We start from the raw sequence: 19,797 nt of genomic DNA, 5'->3' as shown, positions 1-19,797 counted from the left end.
TCCGGCAAAAGTCCTTAAGGATCGGCGTTCACCACGCCAACGCGGTCGTATGGGGACCAGTGTATAGAACGCACCGCGTGTTCACCTCCGCGATGGCCATCGTGGCGTCGCGTTCGCTCGTCGCGCGCATGTGCATCGTCGCGCGCGCGTTTTGCATGGCGGGGTCGTCCGCGTCGTCGTTCGGTGTCGGAAAAAGCCCTTGTCCGACGGTATCCGCCGCCGGCGCGGCGGCGGCGGCGGCGGCGGCGGACGTCGTCGCCTTCACGCCGGAGGCGACCGTCGGCGCCTCCGCCGCCGCCGCCGTCGCCTTGGCCTCCGCCGACGGATCCACCCACCCTTTCGGCCGTCCCACCTTCATATTCCGCCCGCACAGCTCGATGCCGTCCAGGTGCTGCGCCGCGTCGCTCAGCGCGATCGTGCGGAGCTCCACGAACGCGAACTTGTTATCCGGGGACATGTTCACCCCGAGCACCGCGGGGCCCTCCGGCGAGAGCGACGCCAACGCGTTGTTGAACACCTCCGAGAGCATCTGACGAGGGTCGTCGGGGTGGATTGAAAGGGGGCGCGTCAGTCGGAGTTGAAAGGCGTCGATGCGCGTCGGGATGGGTTGAAACCGAGGGGTGGGCGAAGAGATGCGCCGGGCAAAGTCCTTAAGGATCGGCGTTCACCACGCGGACGCGGTCGTATGGGGACCAGTGTATAGAACGCGCCTCCGTGTTGACGATGTTCATCGCGAGGTTCCCCACGTACACCTCCCTCGTCTTCCTCTCCTGCATCTTCTCGTTCAAAGAGTGCCCACCGTTCGCCTGTGACTGCACCCACTGCTGCGCGAGCGCGAGCTGCTGTCGCATGTGCGCGGCGGCGGCGGCGTTGCGCGCGTCTTCCTCCGCCGCCGTCGCCGCGGCGACGACGTCGAACGCGGTCTTCTTCTTCTTCTTCTTTCCTCCTCTCTTCTTCTCGCCGCGAGAGCGGCGCTTGCGCTTGCGGCGGCGCCCGGAGCTGGACGACGAATACGAGGAGGAGGAGGACGAAGAGGAGTACGACGACGACGACGACGACGACGACGACGACGATGATGAGTACGACCGTCGTCGTTTCTTCTTCCGGCCGCCGCCTCGCCGTCGGTGATGGTGTTTCCGTCTGCTCCGTCCTCGCCGGCTCCGGCTCCTGCTCCTGCTCTCGCTCCTGCTTCGGCTCCGGCTCTTCCTCCGCCGCTTCTCCTTCTCCTTCTCCTTCTCCTTCTCCTTCTCCTTCGCGTCGCCGGTCTTCGACGACGGATCGCCGCCGTCGGTTCGCTCGGCGTCGGCATCCTTCTTCGCCTCTCTCGACGCCATCGCGTTCGCGCGCAGCCGCTTCTCCTTCTCGAGCGCGTCCTCCTGCGGCGGCTGCGGCGGCGGCGGCGACATCGTCGCGGCGCGGCGGTCGCGGCTCCGGTCGCGGCCGCGTCGCCGCGGGGGAGATCGAGATCTCATCCTCGCGCGATTCCGATCGACGTCGCGCGCGTCGTCGTCGCGTCGCCGCCGCGACTCGTCGCGGCCGCGATCGCCGCCGCGGCCGCCGCGGTCGTCGCCGCGGCCTCTCCCGTCGCGGCGATCGTCCCTCCGCGGCGGCGGCGGCGGCCCGCGCGAGTCCTCCCTCATCGCGCGTCCACCCCCGTGCCGAGCGCTGTGATGACGCGCGCGACGACGCGATTCGAGTTCGCTTCACTCCTTTCGTCAGCGCGTCCTGTCGTCAACGCCGCGCCGTCAGAGCCCCACGCACCGCACGCGCACGCACATGGCCGCCACGCTCCTCGCCCCCCGCGCGCTCGCGCCCGCGCCCGCGCCGTCGCCGCGCCGCGCCCGCGCCGCCTCGACGAAGCGCGCCGCGTCGCGTCCGCGTCTCGCCCCCCCCCCACTCCGCGCGGTCGACCCCGAGACGGGCGAGTGGGTGTCCGTGCGAGACACGATAGAGGAGAAGATCGTCGCCGCGCTCGCGCCGACGTACGTCCTCGTCCGCGACGACAGCGAGAAGCACGCGCTGCACAAGGGCGGGCAACACGACGGCCACGCCGGCGTGCGGAGCAAGGAGTCGCACTTCAACGTGACGGTCGTGAGCGAGCAGTTCGAAGGGATGACGCCGGTGACGCGGCATCGCACGATCAACGCGATCCTGAAGGAAGAGTTCGACGCGGGGTTGCACGCGCTGCAGCTCTCGACGAAGACTCCGGCGGAGTACGAAAAGTCCAAGTGAGGAGAGGTCGCGGCGGCGGAGACGACGACGACGCGGACTGTAGGATATCATAAGCACGTAGCAGAGGGGGCGAGGGTGAGGACGAAGAAGGTTTAAGAAGAAGAAATCCGTCATCGTCATCAGTCGTGACCCCCCATCGTCCCCGCTCGTCGAGTCGTGAGCTATCTAGCGTAGCTATCTACCATCGCCCTCCCGCGATCATCGTAATCGTACCGCGAATAATAATTCGTTCGTTCGAACCCTCCCACCCACCCCCCCACCCCCCTCAAGGCGCGCGCGCGGACGCGTCCACGTCGATCGTCGCGCCGTGCAGCGCGACGCGGCGCACGTCCAGATTTTCGTCGTCGTGCAGGTCCTCCCAATCGTGCATCAGGTTCTCGCATCTGATCAACTTCACGCAGACGCACCGCGCCCATCGCGGGAGTTTCAGCCGCACGGACATGACGTCCCTCGTGGGCGAGAGGTCGTTGCGGGAGGGTCCGTCGTCGGCGGCGGCGGCGGCGGCGTCGACGCCCGCTCGTTTCGCGTAAAACTTGAACCAAAGCGCCGGCGTAAACGCGCGACTCCCCGGCGGCGTCTTCACGCGCGCAAACTCGTACGCGACGCCGCCTTCCAAGCCGTGAACGGCGACGATCTTCGGCAAGCCGCGGCCGGCGTCGTCGTCGTCGCCGTCGACCAGGTCGAACACTTTCTCTCTCGCGTCGACGTCGTCGAACGCGGCGGGGCCTCCGGTCGCGTCCGGTCCCCGCGTCGACGCGACGCACCAACGCTCCACCTCCTCGGCGTCGTCGCACGCGCCCGGCCCGGGACCGAAGAAGACGACGCCGCTCGCGACCGGGCACGTGAACTGCCCCTCTCTGGAGATGTCCACGCGCGTGACGATCGCGTCGACGCATCGCGACGCGCGCGTCGCGGCTCGCCGCTCCTCCGGGAAAAATTGGATCGGGTGTTCCCACGGCGCGCGGGTCTCTTCGCTCGCGCTCGCGCGTCCGAACGCGGCCATCGCGCCCTCGGTCGCGAGCAAGCGCAACGGCTCGCCGCCGTGCGCTCGGCCGCCGGGGCACTCGGTCAGAGACGCGGCGCGGTTCGAGATGAACGACGCGCGCTCGCGTTCGAGCCGGGCCTCGAGGGTTCGCTCTTCGACGAGATGTTCCGGGCGCGGCGGCGGCGGCGGCGACGTCGCGTCGGCGGCGTATCGCCGCGCCCTCTCGATCTCCCGCCTGAGGTCCCTCTGCCCGGCGTCGCCCGTCCTCTCGGCGTCGACGCCGTCGGCGGCGTTCTGCGACGACGTCGGGATCGCTTCCTCGACGGACGCTTCCTTCACGCGTTGCGCGAGCGACTTCAAGTTGTTATGTCGTTGTGTCGAGCGTGACAACACGAAGTCGTCTTCCACGCCGTCCACGCCGTCGAACAGCAGCGCCGCGACCGGGTCCCCGTCCTGCGCCGCCTGCAGACGCGCGACGAAGAACTCCAGCAGCCGCGAGTCCGGCCACCGCCCAAAGTCGAAGACCTCCCTGGAGGTCTTGCAGTGCCTCAACACCTCCTGGAACGACCGAGGGACGAATGTTTCGTCCGAATGCGCGCGGATGCGGTCCTCCTCGAACGCGGTCAGCATCAGCGCGTTGAGGTTACACCGGCGCGTCATGTACGCGCGTCGTTCGAGCCGGTACTCGTCGTAACCGTACGCCTCGTTGCGTTCGCCCGCGACGACGCAGCCGATGACGGAGACGTTCGAGGACGCCGCGCTGCAGTAGAAGCGGTCGTGCGCGTCGACGTCGAACACGTTTCGGAACCACTGCTCCTCCGTGCACTCGTCGACGCCGCCGTCGCAGTAGATGCCGTTGACGCGCAGGCAGCCGGTGTCTTTGAGACGCGTGCGCGAAGGACGGATTCGATCGGAGATCGCGTCGTAGAGGCGACGCCACCGGCGCCCGTCGTCGTCCGCCTCCTCCGTCGGCGCGACGAAACCGAAGTCGCGAAAGAGCGCGTCCCTCCAAAAGCGAGTTCCCGCGTCTCGCATGGTCGTGGAGCACTGCATCGCGCTCCTGACATCCCCGGCGGCGAGTCCGCCGAGGACCGCGTCGAGACACTCCCTGGGGAGTTCCTCCAGCAGCGATGCCGGAGGTGCCGTCGCCATCGCGCCGCCGCGCCCCCGAGGACTGAGCGACGGACGCGAGATTCGCGCGGCATTTGACCGGACGAAGCCGTGATCCGCGAGGCGCGCCGCGGCGGGAAACTGCAAGCTGTCATGCGCGAACTCGAAACGTTTTTCGTTCACTCGTCGTCGACTCGACGCGTACTACGCGCTCGCGCGCTCGCGCTACGTCGCTCTACTCCCCCCCCTCCTCCATCGGCGTCGGCGAACCGTCCGGGCACGCCGCCGCGCCGCGCCGCCTCTTCGGGCTCGGCCCCTCCCTCTCGCGCGTCGTCCCGGGCGTCGACCCGGGTTTCCACGGCTTCCGCCGCAACGCGTTGGCGTAGACTTTCAACACACGGACCAGCACGCGCGGCGCGGGCAACGCCTTCGTCGTCGGGCGCTTCTTCGGCGCGTTCAGACGCGGCGCGGCGGTGGGCGTCGTCTTTTCGGCGCGCTCGGCGTCGCCGTCGGCGTCCATCGCGACCGCGTCGTCGCCGCCGCCGCCGCCATCGCCGCCGTCGTCCTTCCCCAGGTCGCGGAACGGCAGGTCCGGGTCCTCGCGCGCGGCGTCCCAGTCGCTCAGACCGTACTTCAGCGCGGCGGCGACCAACCCGATGTCGTGCACGCCGGTCGTCCACCACACCGGGATGTCCCCGGTTCGAACCGGCGGCAGTCGAAGCGACGCGAGGTTCCCGCCGACGGCGTCACACGCGTTTCTGAGCGTCTGCATCAGATTGAGGCGGTCGTTGAGACGCGACGCGTTCGTCGCCGTGAGGACGCGCCCTTTCTTCGACTTGTGCAGGTCGAGGATCTTCTCGAGCTCTTCTTTCGCTTGAAGAGTGTCGTCGTGGTGCGTCGCGCCGCCGCCCTGGGCGGGGGTGCTCGCGCCGGTGCCGCCGCCGGTGCCGCCGTCGGTGTCGTCGTCGTTGTCGTCGTCGTCGTCGCCGAATTCGTCGTCGTCGTCGTCTCCTTGCGACGTCGCGACGCTCCCCGGGGTCGTCGGCTCGGCGTCTTGGCTTCCGCCGCCGCCGCCGCCCTCGGCGCCGTCATCGCCGCCGCCGCCGCCGCCCTCGGCTTCTTTCCGGCGTCGCATCTTACACACGATGCAGCCGCAATTCTCCTTGTGAATCTTCCCGGGCAGACGCTTCTTGAGGTTCAGAATCCCCTTCGTCGCCGACGCGAGCGCGTCCATCTCCGTCGCGATCTCGTTGAACGCCGCCGCGACGTCCGCTTCCGTGTGTCCTCGAAGCCCGGACAGCTCCAATATCCGCGCCCAGTCCGCGCCTCCGCCGCGGACGCGACACAGCCCGTGCGACATCAACGTCTTCACGAGCTCCTGCTTCTCCTTCTTCTTCAGCGGACGCGGTCTCTTCGCGCCGCCGCCGACGTCCATCGCGTCGTCGTCGTCGTCGTCGTCTCCGGCGGCGGCGGGCGACGGCGACGGCCGCGTCGTCGTTCTCTCGGAATCGTCCGCGACGACGGCCCAGTCCCCTCGGTCCATCGCCTCGGCGACCTGCGCGTTCCGCGCCGATCGCCGCTTCGCGCGCGCGCGTTTCCGCTCGCGCCGCTCCGCGCGGCGCTTCGCCTTCTCGCGCGCGTCGTCGTCCTCGCCGCCGCCGAACGCGTGCAAGGGAAGGTTCCGGTCCCTCGGCGCTCTCTTGCGTTTCCTTCCGAGATACGCGGCGACCCACGGCGGATCCGACGGCGCGAGGACGTCGCGCGCGCCGAGGCCCTTCGCGAGCTGCTTCACGCGGTGCGTCAGAACCTCCGCGAGCGGCCAGCTGTTCGGCGTGACGTTCGCTCGCTTGATGTCCTTGTGCGTCTTCTTGTTGGCTATCCTCTGGAGGCGCGCGGCTTCGCGCGCGGCTTCGCGGTCGGCTTTAGCTTCCTCTTTCGATTTCGATTTCGTGCCGTCGCCGCGCGGGGTGTTGACCGCCGCGGACTCGTCGTTATCAGTCTCCTCGTTCTCTTCGTTCCCGTCGTCGTCCTCGTCCTCGTCCTCGTCCTCTTCTTCGTGCACCTCCTCCTCCTCCTCTTCTTCCTCCTGGTCTTCGTCTTCGTCGTCGTCTTCGTCGTCGTCGTCGTCGTCGTCGTCGTCGTCCGCCTTCTCCGCCGCCGTCGTCGTCTTCGTCGCGTCGCGCTTCGCCCGCCGCCTCTTGCAGACGAAACACTCGCAGTCCTCCGCGTGTGCGATCGTCGGGTCCTTGCCGCCGTGCATGCCCTTCATCTTGGACGCGATCGCCGCGGCGCGCGCGTCGATGCGCTCGCAGCTCTTCGTCAGCTCCTCGAGCGCGGCGTCGCCGCCGCTCTCTCTCGCCGCGTGCGCGAACGCCGCGAAGCACTCCGGGTCGGCGCGAATCGCCTCCCACGCCCCGAACCCGTGCGTCGCGATCCCGTGCAGGAGGTACAGATCGCACGTCGCGTTCCAAAACGCCGGAAGCTTATCGCCTCGCGGGAAGTCTCTCGAGTCCAACAGCGCGAGCGCGTCGTCTTGCGTCTCCTCCGCGACCGCGCGCTCCGCGGCGCGGTTGACGCCGTCGAGAAGCTCCAACCGTCGCGCCCACGACCGCGCGAGGGTCTTAACCTTGCTCCACGGGCCCACGAGCTCGTCCGGGCCGTCGTCGTCTTCCCGGCTTCCTCCCGGCTTCTCCGGCGCGCCCCTCAGCCGCGTCGACACGTACGTCGACTCCTTACCGCCGGGTTTCAGGTTTGCGCGAAGCGCGCGAAGCAGGTCCCAGCACGTCGCCGCGACGTCGTTCGTCGGGTGCTTCGCGCGCGACGTCTTCTTGAGCGCGTCGCGGATTTTCTCCCACCGTCCGAGGCCGTGGAACAGCAGCCCGCGTCGCAGGCGTTCCTTCTCGTGGTTCGACCACGGCGTCCGCGGCGGTTTCGGCGCGTCGTACTCGTCGTCGTACTCGCCGTCCTCGCCGTCCTCGCCGCGTCGCGACCAGAGCCGTCTGGGCGCCGCGCGCGCGGCGGCGCGGAGTATCACCGGCGGCTCGCACTCCCACTCCTTCTGCAGACGCGCGAGGTCGACGAGTTTCGCGTCGAGCTCTCTCGCGTAGCGCTCTGTCGTCGGACGCGCGAGGGAGGTCGGGTGGGAGGAACGCGCGTGAGCGGACGGGCGAGGCGGTGCGTCGGGGAAGGGAAGAGGAAGAAGAGAGCGAGCGATCGAGCGATCGACCGGATCGATCGGATCGATCGGATGGATCGATCGCTTCAGTTCGAACGTCGCGCCGAGCGGAAAGTCGGCACGCGCGGCGCGGCGCGCCGATCGCCGCCGCCGCCGCGCGCGCGCGCGCGTCGCCGTGGACGGGGACGCGCGAGAGACGCCGCCGGCGCGTGATGCTCCCGCCCGCGTCGATCGCGGCTCGCGAGATCGCGCCTCAGATCTGCGAGCGTACGAAAAACGCGGGGGCCGCGCCGCGGCGAGCGACGGACGCGCGAGACTCGACGGCGATCGAGGCGGGAGGAGGCGCACCGAGAAGAGGGCCGAGGATCGGATGCCGCGCGGTGGTCGCCATCGCGCGCGCGCCCGCGCCGCCGCCGCCGCCGCGCGCGGTCGTCCGATCGAGCGTCGCCGACGTCCGCGCGCGTGTCCCGCCGCGCGCGGTGTGCCGCGACGCCTCGCGAGAGGCGTAACCCTAAAACGAAGGAAGCGAACGCGCGCTGACGCGCGACGTCGGTCGCGGCGACGAAACTTCCGCGCGCCGAGCAGAGGAAGACGCAGACGCCACGCGAGCGCGAGCGCTTGCCGAGGAAAGACGCGCGGACGGGTGAAACGCTCAAAACGCCGATCGACGATGTCGGTTTCAACCGATGAAATATGTTCCTTTCAAACCTATGAAACGACGACGCGCTCGCTCCCAAATGAATCAGTCAAGCCTCCAACCCCGCGCCGCGCCCCGCCCTTCTATCTCTTCTCTCCGCTCTCGCGTCACCTCCACTGCAACCCCTCGACGACCTCCAGGGTGTTACAGTCCGGGTCGCGAAAGAATATCGCCGGCCGGCCGCTCCTGGACGCGGTGTACGGCACCCCCTCGCGTTCCAGCGTCTCGATCAGCGGCGCGAGATGTCTCAGGGTCGTTCGATACAAAGCGAACGTCGCGGGGTGGAGTTCAAAGGCGTCAGATGGAGTTCAAAGGCATCGAGGGCGGGGATTGAAAGCGAGGGGTGATGGGCGGAGAGACACGCCGGGAAAAGTCCTTAAGGATCGGCGTTGACCACGCCAACGGGGTCGTATGGGGACCAGTGTATAGAACGCACCTCACGCCTATACAAAAATGCCGGTCCTTCCCTCCGTGGACGGGGCGAAACTCCGCGTCCGTGGGGTCCGGGTTCGGGAGCTCCATGAGGTGGACCATCTCCGGGCCGATCATGAGCCACGCGCCGTCGTACGGCAGCTTATCGTGCGGGCGGTCCGGGTTCACGGCGAGCCCGAGCATTTTCTCGTAGAACGCCATGGAACGCTCGAGGTTCTCCACGATGACCGCGACGTGATGCACGCCCATGATCCCTATGCGCTCGGACAACGGCGCGGAGGAGGAGGATGGGGAGGAGGGGGCGAGGCCCGTGGAGACGAGCGATGACCCGTGCACGAAGGACTCGTCCACGATCCCGGAGTGCGCGGGGTCCGCCGCGCCGCGCGCGACGGCGAGACGACGACGACGTCCGAGGAGGACGACGGCGCGGCGCTCGGAGGAGGAGGAGGAGGAGGAGGAGGAGGAGGAGGAGGACGACGACGACGGCGTCGCGCCGCGGACGGCGACGACGGCGACGGAAGACGCGGCGGCGAGCGAGGCCATGACCGTTCGGAGCGAGAGCGGACGGGTCGACGCGTGCGGTCGCGCGCCGCGGCGTTGTGCGCGGCGCGCTCCGAGAAAACATGGGGATGACGACGACGATTTGTTAGGGCACGGGCATGGGCACCGTCAGCATCGCATCGCGTGCATCGCTCCCTCACTTCCGCGCGCGGCGGACGCATGTCCTCGGCGCTCGCGGCGTCGCGGCTCGTCCCGCCGTTCGCGCGCCGGCTCCTCGTCCTCCCCAACGCGCGTCCTCCCCGCGTCGTCGCCGCGTCCTCCGCGTCGTCGTCCTCGTCGCGCGCGGGCGTCGTCGCGATGATTTCGGCGTCGTCGAGAGCGACCTCGGCGGACGCGTCGCCGACCGAAACGGAAACGCGCTCGGGGAGCTGCTTCTGCGGCGCGATCGTCGTCGCGCTGACCGGGACCCCCGCCGCGGTGTCGATATGCCACTGCGTGAACTGCCGGAAGCTCTCCGGCGCGCCGTTCACCGCGCAGGCGCTCGCGAAGGCGACGGCGGTGGAGGTGCGGTCGGCGCGCGACGCGGAGATGGATCAGATGGTTTTCTCGCCCGGCGGCGACGCGGACGCGTACCTCACCGCGTTCAGCTCGTCCGCCGCGGTGGACCGGTACCGGTGCAAGGAGTGCGGCTCGCCCGTGTACGCGAGCTTAGCGAAGGGGAAGATGGCGGCGGTGCCGTTGTCGATGTTGGACGGCGGCGGCGGCGACGGCGGCGGCGGCGGCGGCGACGGCGGCGGCGGCGGCGGCGAGGCGGCGGCGGCGGCGAAATCGAACGCCGAATCGCTGAGGCCCACGCATCACATGTACTACGCGGACAGGATCGTGGACGTCCCGGACGACCTTCCGAAGTACGTCAAGAGCGCGGCGAGAGACGCGAAGATGTGGACGGGGGTGGAAGACGACTCGCGATGAGCGCGCGACTAGAGAGTTATTAGGCATCGGCGAGTGCCGCGTTAAGATTTCTACTCGGCACTCAACACATCAAACAGATCTCGAAAATCCATCGAAGCGCAACGATCAGAACGCGCGGCGCACGCCGGCGGGTCGCGATGGCGATCTACCAGGAGCACGCCGGCGACTACGACTCCGACGACACGGACGCGGACGACGACGTCCTCCTCGGGGTCGTCGTCGGCGGCGCGTCGCCGCGTTCCGCGGCGTGGACGGACGCCCCCTCGCCCGCGTCCGCGCCCGCGCCGTCGTCGTCGAGGCGCGCCGCGCGCGGCGGATCTTCCCCTTCCCCCTCCGCGCCCGCGGGATCGAGCGCCTTGTATCCCGCGCGGGGATCCCCCGGCGGCGGGTACGCCACCGCGTGGTCGCCGCCGATTCGCGGCGGCGGGGGACCCGGGGGATCGCCGTCGCCGGCGCCGGCGCGAAAGAAGACGTCGCCGTTCGGACGCAACCCCGCGGTCATCCGCGCCCCGACCGGGGACACGAGCAGCGACGACGACGACGCCGACGACGACGACGACGACGACGACGACGACGACGGCGAGGACGAGGACCGCGCGCGGCGCGGTGAGAAGACCGCGGCCGCGACCGACGGCAAGGCGGCGCGACGCGCGATGGAATCCCTCGGCTTGTCGTCGGCGGCGCCAGCTGTACCGCCGCCGCCGGCGCTTGGCGCCGGCGGCCTCGTCGCCGTCAGCCGCGCGCGCGCCGTCTCGCATCAGCGCGCGGTCGCGCGCCGCGAAGCCGCGCGCCACGCCGCGCGCCGACGCAAAGAGTCCCTCGAGCTCGAGCTTCAGCTCGCGATGCAGGCGGAAGAGGAAGAGCGCGCCGCCGTGCTCGCGGCGGTGGAGGCGCGTTTTGTCATCTCGCGCCGGTTCCCGTACGACCGCGTCCGCGCGGTGCACGCCGTTCCTTGAGGACTATTCTTCCCGAAAGAAAGGCGTTTCTCTCCGCCCACTACCCCTCGCTTTCGATACCGACACACCGCGACGCCTTTCGACTGGTGCCACCTGACGCGCCCGCCTTTGAACTCCACCACCCCGACCCCGTCAGGACATCGAGGAAACGCTCGCGGCGCGCGACGCGGCGGCGGCGGCGGCGGCGGCGATCGAAACCCAGAGAGAGATCGACGAGATGGACGCGCGGTGGCGCCAGAGGGACGCCGCGGTGCGGGTGGTCCTCGCCGCGGACGCCGCGGAGGCGGAGCGGCAGCGCGCGGCCGCGGAGGCGGAGGAGAAGGCGCGGAAAGCCGCGGAGGAGGCGAAGCGGCGCGCGGAGGAGGAGGAGAAAAAGAAAGCGGAAGCCGCGGCCAAGGCCAAGTCGGACGCGGAGAAGGCGGCCGCGGCGACCGCCGCGGAAGAGAAGCGACGGATGGAGGAAGAAAAGAAAGCGGCGGAGGCTGCGGCGACGGCGCCCGGCGCGCCGCCGCGCCCCGGCGTCGTCCCGCGCGTGCAAACCTCCGCGGAGGCGTCGGCGCGCGAGGGCGAATTCGCGGCGGAGCTCGCGCGAGCCAGGACGTCCGTCGCGGAGTACAGCACGAGCGCGTCGACGAAGCGCGAGCGACGCGCGCTGAACGCGCAGATCACCGTGCACGTGCAGCAGATCGCGGCGACGAAGACGCAGATCGAGAAGAAGGCGATCGACGTCGCGACAATGCTGTCGAACGTCCGACAGGAGCCGCAGCGCACGTTCGCGCTCGTGTCGCTCGCGAAGCGAATCTTAACGCAGTGCGACTCTCAGGTGCGTTCTATACACTGGTTCCCATACGACCGCGTTGGCGTGGTGAACGCCGATCCTTAATACGGACTTTGCCTGGCGTTTCTCTCCTCCCACCCCTCGCTTTCAATCCCCGCCCTCGGCGCCTTTCAACTCCACCTGACGCCTATGAACTCCACCCCGCGACGTTCGCTTTGTATGGAACGACTCTCAGGTGTCCAAGCTGAACCGGTTCGCGTTCGCGCTCGCGGAGGTGGCGGTTCGCATCGCGGTCTTCGAACCGCGGTTCAACGTGATCCTCCTCGCGCTGCTTCACGAGTCGTGCGTCCTCGCGGTGCCGAAGTATTACCCCTTCGTCGTCGGGCGATACGCGTCGGACGACGAATACTTTCGACTCATGGGCTACGTCGACGCGGAGGACCAAGGCGAGCGGAGAGAGGGCGACCCGCCGAAGCTGGAGACGACGGACGCGTTCGGACAGAGACTGCGCGGGTTCATGCTGTTCTACGCGGCGTACACGCAGGTGGAGCACGCGACGCATCCGCACGGGATGGAAGCCGCGTGGTCGTGGATCTCGCGGCTGCTGAACCGGATCCCGCCGAACCGGCACTCAGGCGCGTTCTATACACTGGTCCCCATACGACCGCGTTCGCGTGGTGAACGCCGATCCTTAAGGACTTTTCCCGGCGCATCTCTCCGCCCATCCCTCGCTTTCAATCCCCGCCCGCGACACCTTTCAACTCCAACTAACGCCTTTCAACTCGACCCCGACATTCGCTTGTATGGAACGACCCTCAGCGACGGCGTTGGAGAGTTTCCTGAAGCACGCCGGGTATCGCATGTACGCGACGTACGGCTCGCAGTTTGGCAAGATCTTGGACGTCGTCGACCAGAGTTTCCTGCCGGAGTTGGAGGCGAAGAGCGGGGACGACCCGGACGTCCGGCCCGTGGCGTCGAGGACGCGGACGTACCTCAACGAGCGGACGTTTTTGAAGCCGCCGGAGGGGAGGGAGATGCCGAACACGGACACGTCGCAGAACACGATCCCGCGATGAACGAGACGAACGCGCGCACTGAACCGCGCCACTATCATACAGTACTGCGGGGGCATGCCTTACCTACGAGACTAGCTAGCTATCTTATACTAGAATGAATGCCTATCTACCTACGGCGCGACGCGGCCGCCGCCGCGGTACCGAAACGATTCCAACGCCGTCGCCGTCTTCGCTCTCGGCGACGGCGGCGCGTTCTCGTCGAGTACCACGACCTCTTCTTCTTCTTCGTCGTCGTCGTCGTCGCCGGCGGCGGCGGCGGCGTCTTCTCCGTCCGCGACGTCCATCGCCTCGTCCGCGGCCTCCTCCTCCGCCGTCCCGTCGACGCACCGCGGACAGCGCCACTCCTCCTCCTCCGCCGGCAACGCCGTCAGCGGCGGGGACAGACACGCGATGTGAAACCCGCGGTCGCATCCGTCGCACAGCAGCATGGTGTCCTCGTCGTCGCCGCCGGCGCACACCTCGCAGAACGTCTCGTCTAACGCCGCCATCAGCGCGGCGATCGTCGCGTCGTCGTCGTCGTCGTCGCCGTCGCCTCGCGCGCCGCTCGGCGATCTCGCCTCGACCGCGAACGACGACCGTCCGTCGCGTCGATGGACGACGTCGAACGACGCCTTGCACAGCGGGCAGCGGTTCGCGACCGCGCTCCAGCGCGTGATGCAGTCCTCGCAGAAGACGTGGCTCGCGCGCGCGTTGGGGGCGCAGCCGCCGAGCGTGCACGGCGAGCGCGCGGCGTCGAGGCAGATTGCGCACGTGATCACCTCGTCGTCGTGATCGTCGTCGTCTTCCTCCTCAGTCGCCGCGTCCTCGCGCGCCCTGTCGCGGCGTCGCCGCGCGCGGACCTCCCGCAGGAGCGCACGGACGTCGTCCTCGAGCGACGACGACGACGCGCGAGTCGCGCCGCGGAAGAACCGCGACGACGTCGGCGGCATCCGCGCCGGGAGCGTTTGAAACGCGCATCGCACCTGTCGATTTTTCGGGCTGTCAGTGGCTGCACAAAAGTGGTACGGCCGGAAACTACTCGTACTCCTAACTTAATGTACATACGAAGGAACGGAAGACGTCTGTGATTGGCCGCGGGAGTCATCCAGCGGCCGAAGTTGCTCCGGTTTTCCCGCGAGCGCGCGCTGAGAGAGAGAAGGTATCTGGGACGAGGCTCGCGCGATAGCGCGAGGGATCGACGACCGCGCCGCTCGCGGAGGCACTCGCACTCGCGCGGGACGCCGGGATGGCGCACGCGGAGATGGCGACCGCGGCGATGTCCTTCGCCGCGGCGGCGCCGAGGACGCGACGCACGCGACCGACGGCCGCGACGGCGGCGTCCACGAGCGACGCGCCGCGCGAGAGGATGATATTCCCTTCGAGAGAACGCTCACGAGCCGCCCGAGAGGGGCACGCCGCGCGACGCGCGACGACGACGCGCGCGGCGACGCCCCTCGCGTCCACCTCGAGCACGTCGCGGTGGCGCCCGCGCCCGGCGCGGCGGCACCGCGCGGCGCGTCGCCTCGCCCCAGTCTCCGCGACGCCGCCGAGCGAAGAAGACGCCGGGGGCGCGGCGGCGAAGAGAAGCGACGCGGACGAGGAGGACCACTTCTCGCTGCAGCGCGCGGAGCTCGAGCGTCTCGCGCCGCTGCGCGCCGCGCTCCTCGCCGCGGGGAACGACCTCGCGAAGAAGCGCGCGGTCATCGACGCGGACGCGCGCGTCGCCGCGTTCATCGCGGACGACGCCAACGACGCGATCGCGCGCGTCCTCTCGAACATCGACTCAGGCGCGTCCTCCTTAATTAAACTGGTCCCCGTACGACCGCGTCGGCGTGGTGAACGCCATTCCTTAAGGACTTTGCCCGCCGCATCTCTCCGCCCAGGGTCCCTCGCTTTCAATCCCGACACACCTCGACGCCTTTCAACCCCACCTGACGCCTTTCAACTCCATCCCGACCCGACCCTCAGAGGACGCCTACCTCGTCAAGTGCGTCGTCGCCGCGGGGCAGGAGCGCGTCCTCGCGCCGCCGTCGTCCGACCCCGTGCAGATCGCGAACGCGCTCCGGCCGCTGGTGAAGACGCTGCGCGATTTGGAGACCTTCTATGACGTGTTGGGCGGCGTGATCGGGTACCAGTTCGCGGCGCTGGAGCTGATCCACGAGCAGTTTGGGGGGCCGCCGCCGAGCGTGCTGGAGGCATCAGGCGCCGGAGAGAAGAAACTACTTATAGAAGAAGAACGCCGACCGACGTCGTCGACGTCGACCGGATCTGCGGCGCTCGAGACGCGCGCGAGGGCGTGCCTGAACGAGACGCTTCACGTCCCGGTCGGCCCGGATCTGCGCGACGGCGGCGGCGAGTTCGCCGCGAGAGCCGCGGCGTGGGGACTGGAGGAGCTGCCGAAGATGGCGGAGGTGTACCCGCTCGGCGGCGCCGGCGACCGCCTCGGTCTCTGCGACCCGGTCACCGGGGAGGCGCGTCCCATACACTGGTCCCCATACGACCGCGTCGGCGTGGTGAACGCCGATCCTTAAGGACTCTGCCCGGCGCATCTCTCCGCCCGCCCCTCGCTTTCAATCCCGACACACCTCGACGCCTTTCAACTCCACCTGACGCCTTTCAACTCCACCCCGACGTTCGCTCGTATGGACGATTACCCTCAGTCGCTCCCCGCGGCGTTGCTTCGGTACAACGGCAGGACGCTCGTGGAAGGGCTGCTGCGCGACCTCACCGCGAGGGAGTGGCTGTATTACAAGGTGCACGGCGGCGAGCGACACGTCACGCCGGTGGCGGTGATGACGTCGGCGGCGAAGGGCAACCACCGACGCATAGAGCAGCTCATCCGAGACAACGACTGGTTCGGGCGCGGCGAGACCGGGTTCAGGCGCGTTCTATACACTGGTTCCCACACGACCGCGTTCGCGTGGTGAACGCCGATCCTTAAGGACTTTATTTCCCGGCGCATCTCTCCGCCCACCCCTCGGTTTCAATCCCGACACACCTCGACGCCTTTCAACTCCGCTTCTGACGCCTATGAACTCCACCCCGACATCGCTTTGTATGGAATCGCCCTCAGGCTGTTCGAACAGCCGCTCGTGCCCGTGGTGACGACGAAGGGCGGCGAGTGGGTTCCGCTCGAGGGCCAGGCGGCGTTCGCGATCTCGCTCAAGCCCGGCGGCCACGGCGCGATTTGGAAGCTGATGCACGACCAGGGCGTCTTCACGTGGCTCGGCGCCAAGGGAAGGAAGGGCGCGGTGGTGCGGCAGATCACGAACCCGATGGCGGGCACGGACACCACGCTCCTCGCGCTGTCCGGCGTGGGAAGGAGAGGCGACAAGGCGTTGGGCTTCGCGTCGTGCGAGCGGCATTTGGGCGCGAGCGAAGGCGTCAACGTGCTCGTGGAGCGCGTCAACGAAGACGACGACGACGACGACGCCTCGCGCAGCTACAGCTACGGGATATCCAACGTGGAGTACACGGTGTTGCAGCAGCGGGGGATATCGGACGAGCCCGTGGCGCCCGGCAGCAGCGAGAGCGCGTACCCGGCGAACACGAACGTGCTGTACATCGGGTTGGAGAAGATTCGCGACGCGTTGCGTTCCTCGCCGCGCGGCGCGTTTCCGGGACTCCTCGTCAACTTGTCGAAGCCCGCGCATCCGAACGGGTGCAAGGGGGGGCGACTGGAGACGTCCATGCAGAACATCGCGGACGCGCTGATGCACACGACAACGCCCGGCGACGGACCGTTACCTATGGACCAGTGGGAAAACCTCCCGACGTTTGTGCTGTACACGCTGCGGCGGCGAATCACGAGCAGCGCGAAGAAGAAGCGCGACCCGGCTAATCCGAACCTCGCGCAGACGCCGGAGGGGTCGTTTCTCGACCTCCTCAAAAACGCGTCGGACCTTCTCGCGCGGTGCGACGTCGCGCATCCGGACCCGGACGCGATGGACGTGGCGGCGTACTTGGAGGACGGCCCGAGCTTCATCTTCTCCGCGAACCCGGCGATCGGCCCGCTGTGGGACGTGACGTCGCAGAAGATTCGCGGCGGCGCGCTTCGCGAACGCGCGGAGGTGCGTCTGGAGATTGCGGAGATCGAGTGGAAAGACGTCGACGTGGACGGGAGCTTGCTGATCACCGCGGACGCGCCGTTCGGCGAGGAGAAAGTCGACGACGACGCCGGAGCCGCGCGCGGTAAACCGACGTCGTTCGACGACGACGCGTGCGGGCGATGCCGGCTGCGCGGCGTCGCGGTTCGCAACGCGGGCGTGGACTGGTCCGCTCCGGACGACGAGGCGTGGAGCGCGACGCTGACGCGATCCGAGTCGTGCGTCGTGCGCCTGCGCGGGAACGCGGAGTTCGACGCGAGGGACGTGACGCTGTCCGGGGACGTGATGTACGACGTCCCCGCGGGCTGGCGCCTATCTCTGCGCCCCGACACTGATGAGAGAGGCGGCGAGAGCCTCGGCGCGGTGCGGGAGGAGTGGACGGATCTTAGCGCCGCCGGCGGAGGGCCGACGTGGCGATGGGCGTACGACGTCAGCGACGGCGGGAGGGTGGGGCTGCGTTTGGAGGAGAGACTCGACGTGGGGTCGCACGGGGACAGCCGCGAGGCGGCTGAAGCGGCGGTGGGGAAGAGCAGGAAGAGTAGGAAGAGTATGGAGGAAGCACAGGACGGGGAACTGCGCGGGAACTCGGCGGTGTCGAGAGGGGGGGAAAGCGGCGGGGGCGGCGCCGCGCCGAGGAAGAGCAAAGGCGGCGCCACCCCGGAGAAGAGACGCGCCCCCGCGAGATGATAGACTTCGAAACGAACGAACGACTACACTTATTACAGAGTTACTCCGCTATTGAACGCATCCGCCACTCACAGCGCGAGGATCGCGCGCAGGCTCTTCGCCGCGTCCTCTACGGCGGCGGCGACGGCGGCGTTATTTTCTGGGCTGCCGCTCTCCTTCTCCTTCCCTCGCTCGTCCTCCGCTTCGACGCGGCTTCGATCGATGTCGCGTCGTCGCAGCGAGTCGATCTCCCAACGCATGCCGCTCATCGCGTGCGCCATGTACGTCACGACGCTCGCGAGCCGCGCGACGTCGTCGCGTAACGCCACGACCTCGTCCGTTACCTTCGGCGGCGGCGGCGGCGGCGGCGGCGCCGGCGGAGACGTCTTCGCTCTTTTTTTTGCGTCGTCGGCGTCGTCGGCGTCGCTCGGACGCTCGCGTCGCTCCACCGCGACGTACGCCGCGGTGCCGTCGTTCGAGCCCCCGGACATCGCGCTGTTGTCGACGCCGTCGAGCGCGCCGAGCTCGTCGGAGCACGCCGCCGCGAGCGCGCGCAGCTGTCCACCGGCGGCGGCGGCGGCGGCGGCGCGGTTTTTTCGCGTTTTCGCGCGCGCGGCGGTTCTATTTCTGTCCTTCTCGACGACGCCCTCGCGCGCGTCGTCCTCGCCGCGCTCGCGCGCCTCCGCGTCCGCGCGCGCGGGGTGCGCGTATCGGTCCAAGTCGAGGTACTCCACGTCGCCGTCGCGCTCCATGGCTGCCAAGTCGAGCGGCGACGCGACGTACGGCACCGCGAGGCCGCATCGCTCCGTCGCGTCGAAGTGCGCCATCGCCTCCTCCTTCGTCGTGAAGTCTTGCTCCTCGCCGAGGCACACGTAATACCGCCCCGTCGCGCGCTCGTACGACGCGCGCGAAACGCCGCCGTTCCCGTTCCCGTTCGCGTTTCTCCTCCCGGCGAATCGCGTTGTCGTCTCCGTCGCGTGCTCGGTCGTGACGCCTCGGAGCCATCGCGCGTTTTGCGCGCACAGCGGCAGCGGCGGGACCGTCGGCGCCGTCGACGGCACGCGCACGCGGAGGATCCGCCCCAGTCTCGCGTCCGCGGCGCAGTCGTACGCGTCGCGCGGGCGCTTGCCTCCTCGCCGGGTGGTCGCGTCGTGCGCGATGAGGGACGTCGGCATGGGTGATGATGGCGCGCGCGCGTCGATTGGAGTGCGCCGTCTCTCCGCGCGGGGTCGTCGTTCGCATCGTTGAGGCGACAATGGGAGACGAAGAGACGGCGGCCACTGACGGACGCGAAACGCCGCGCGCGCCGCGCCAATAGCGCCACCTGCAAGATCCGAAATCCGCCCCTACTACGGGGCCCACTTCGTCTGGCGCCTCGCGTGAAGCGCAGTCGCACAGTCGAACGCGAACATGGGCGTCGCCGTCCCCGAACTCAAGCAGTGCGTCCCCGCTCGCGGCGCCCCCCCCCCCCCGCGCGCGCGCGCGTTCGCGCCTCCGATCTCGCCCGCGATCGTTCGTCGCGTCGTCGCGTCGTTCGATTTCATGTCGTTTAGGGTTCAAAACTCGCTCGCCGCCCGCCCACCGACGCGCCCGCTGATCCCTCCCTCGATCCCTCAGGGACATGGACAAGAAGCTTCGGCTGAAGCTCAACGGCAACCGCGGCGTCCTCGGCGTCCTCCGCGGGTTCGACCAGTTCTTGAACCTCGTCCTGGACGAGTGCGTGGACGACAGCACCTCGGACAAGGAGCCGCTCGGGATGGTCGTCGTCAGAGGGAACTCGATCAGCGCCCTGGAGGCGCTCGAGCACATCCCCGCGGCCGTGAGGAAAACCCAATGAGCGGCGAGCGGCGCGTCCGGTAACGGGGGAGGGGACGTCATAGCGGGACTGGAGAGATCTTAACGGAGGACGGGGGGACGATCGATCGCTTGCGATGCTCAGATCGATAATTATTTAGCGCTACAAAACACATCGAATCGAATCGTTGGAGACCCGCCGCGACGGCGGGCGTCCGACGCGACGATCGATCGATCACTTCTTCCCCTTCTTCCCCTTCTTCTCCGGGGGGGGCGGCGTCTTCGGCGTCGTCGCCTCCGCGCCGTACTTCTCCCTCACCGAGCTGTGATTCAGCCGC

The 19,797-nt window shown here is 68.9% G+C and overlaps 14 protein-coding genes across 14 annotated transcripts in view; 6 read left to right on the top strand and 8 right to left on the bottom strand.

Annotated features, from left to right (window-relative positions):
• Window positions 1–531, bottom strand: part of MICPUCDRAFT_62698 (uncharacterized protein) — a gene marked incomplete at its 3' end in the record, with an annotated part of 1,830 nt that extends 1,299 nt beyond the window's left edge. Inside the window, exon 1 of the mRNA XM_003057013.1 lies at window positions 75–531. Coding sequence (XP_003057059.1) covers window positions 75–529 — 455 coding nt within the window. The 5' untranslated portion in view covers window positions 530–531. The remainder of the gene's footprint in view (window positions 1–74) is intronic.
• Window positions 532–650: 119 nt separating this feature from the next.
• On the bottom strand, window positions 651–1,640 carry MICPUCDRAFT_62697 (uncharacterized protein; the record flags this gene model as incomplete). The annotated part of the gene is made up of 1 exon (XM_003057012.1): window positions 651–1,640. One exon carries the CDS (start codon window positions 1,638–1,640, stop codon window positions 651–653), a length of 990 nt encoding a protein of 329 aa, XP_003057058.1.
• Window positions 1,641–1,935: 295 nt separating this feature from the next.
• Window positions 1,936–2,223, top strand: MICPUCDRAFT_8519 (uncharacterized protein; the record flags this gene model as incomplete). The annotated part of the gene is made up of 1 exon (XM_003057487.1): window positions 1,936–2,223. A coding segment is annotated over one exon (288 nt), but the record flags the coding sequence as incomplete, so codon positions are not given.
• A 274-nt stretch (window positions 2,224–2,497) lies between these two features.
• On the bottom strand, window positions 2,498–4,369 carry MICPUCDRAFT_56813 (uncharacterized protein; the record flags this gene model as incomplete). The annotated part of the gene is made up of 1 exon (XM_003057011.1): window positions 2,498–4,369. The coding sequence occupies one exon, from the start codon at window positions 4,367–4,369 to the stop codon at window positions 2,498–2,500; it is 1,872 nt and encodes a 623-aa protein (XP_003057057.1).
• Window positions 4,370–4,482: 113 nt separating this feature from the next.
• Window positions 4,483–5,870, bottom strand: MICPUCDRAFT_62696 (uncharacterized protein; the record flags this gene model as incomplete). Its single annotated transcript, XM_003057010.1, has 1 exon — window positions 4,483–5,870. One exon carries the CDS (start codon window positions 5,868–5,870, stop codon window positions 4,563–4,565), a length of 1,308 nt encoding a protein of 435 aa, XP_003057056.1. The 3' UTR covers window positions 4,483–4,562.
• Window positions 5,871–5,872: 2 nt separating this feature from the next.
• Window positions 5,873–7,965, bottom strand: MICPUCDRAFT_62695 (uncharacterized protein; the record flags this gene model as incomplete). Its single annotated transcript, XM_003057009.1, has 2 exons — window positions 7,851–7,965; window positions 5,873–7,438 (listed from the first exon to the last, which is right to left on the bottom strand). Coding segments are annotated over exons 1-2 (1,609 nt in total), but the record flags the coding sequence as incomplete, so codon positions are not given.
• A 217-nt stretch (window positions 7,966–8,182) lies between these two features.
• Window positions 8,183–9,103, bottom strand: MICPUCDRAFT_26029 (uncharacterized protein). Its single transcript, XM_003057008.1, has 2 exons — window positions 8,636–9,103; window positions 8,183–8,445 (listed from the first exon to the last, which is right to left on the bottom strand). The coding sequence occupies exons 1-2, from the start codon at window positions 8,878–8,880 to the stop codon at window positions 8,307–8,309; spliced, it is 384 nt and encodes a 127-aa protein (XP_003057054.1). The 5' UTR covers window positions 8,881–9,103; the 3' UTR covers window positions 8,183–8,306.
• Window positions 9,104–9,351: 248 nt separating this feature from the next.
• On the top strand, window positions 9,352–10,104 carry MICPUCDRAFT_56810 (uncharacterized protein; the record flags this gene model as incomplete). The annotated part of the gene is made up of 1 exon (XM_003057486.1): window positions 9,352–10,104. One exon carries the CDS (start codon window positions 9,352–9,354, stop codon window positions 10,102–10,104), a length of 753 nt encoding a protein of 250 aa, XP_003057532.1.
• A 137-nt stretch (window positions 10,105–10,241) lies between these two features.
• On the top strand, window positions 10,242–11,060 carry MICPUCDRAFT_56809 (uncharacterized protein; the record flags this gene model as incomplete). The annotated part of the gene is made up of 1 exon (XM_003057485.1): window positions 10,242–11,060. One exon carries the CDS (start codon window positions 10,242–10,244, stop codon window positions 11,058–11,060), a length of 819 nt encoding a protein of 272 aa, XP_003057531.1.
• A 217-nt stretch (window positions 11,061–11,277) lies between these two features.
• On the top strand, window positions 11,278–13,026 carry MICPUCDRAFT_62692 (uncharacterized protein; the record flags this gene model as incomplete). Its single annotated transcript, XM_003057484.1, has 3 exons — window positions 11,278–11,883; window positions 12,074–12,473; window positions 12,658–13,026. The coding sequence occupies 3 exons, from the start codon at window positions 11,278–11,280 to the stop codon at window positions 12,912–12,914; spliced, it is 1,263 nt and encodes a 420-aa protein (XP_003057530.1). The 3' UTR covers window positions 12,915–13,026.
• MICPUCDRAFT_39051 (ring PHD family protein) lies at window positions 13,025–13,843 on the bottom strand (the record flags this gene model as incomplete). Its single annotated transcript, XM_003057007.1, has 1 exon — window positions 13,025–13,843. The coding sequence occupies one exon, from the start codon at window positions 13,841–13,843 to the stop codon at window positions 13,025–13,027; it is 819 nt and encodes a 272-aa protein (XP_003057053.1).
• A 1,110-nt stretch (window positions 13,844–14,953) lies between these two features.
• MICPUCDRAFT_15354 (uncharacterized protein) lies at window positions 14,954–17,686 on the top strand (the record flags this gene model as incomplete). Its single annotated transcript, XM_003057483.1, has 4 exons — window positions 14,954–15,079; window positions 15,176–15,352; window positions 15,554–15,768; window positions 15,967–17,686. Coding segments are annotated over 4 exons (2,238 nt in total), but the record flags the coding sequence as incomplete, so codon positions are not given.
• Window positions 17,687–17,754: 68 nt separating this feature from the next.
• MICPUCDRAFT_56804 (uncharacterized protein) lies at window positions 17,755–18,840 on the bottom strand (the record flags this gene model as incomplete). Its single annotated transcript, XM_003057006.1, has 1 exon — window positions 17,755–18,840. The coding sequence occupies one exon, from the start codon at window positions 18,838–18,840 to the stop codon at window positions 17,755–17,757; it is 1,086 nt and encodes a 361-aa protein (XP_003057052.1).
• Window positions 18,841–19,286: 446 nt separating this feature from the next.
• MICPUCDRAFT_56803 (uncharacterized protein) lies at window positions 19,287–19,502 on the top strand (the record flags this gene model as incomplete). Its single annotated transcript, XM_003057482.1, has 1 exon — window positions 19,287–19,502. The coding sequence occupies one exon, from the start codon at window positions 19,287–19,289 to the stop codon at window positions 19,500–19,502; it is 216 nt and encodes a 71-aa protein (XP_003057528.1).
• Between the last annotated feature and the right edge of the window lie 295 nt (window positions 19,503–19,797).

Source organism: Micromonas pusilla (genome assembly GCF_000151265.4).
Source record: "Micromonas pusilla CCMP1545 genomic scaffold MICPUCscaffold_3, whole genome shotgun sequence".
Classification (NCBI taxonomy): Eukaryota; Viridiplantae; Chlorophyta; class Mamiellophyceae; order Mamiellales; family Mamiellaceae; genus Micromonas; species Micromonas pusilla.
This window is presented reverse-complemented; position numbering and strand designations above follow the sequence as displayed.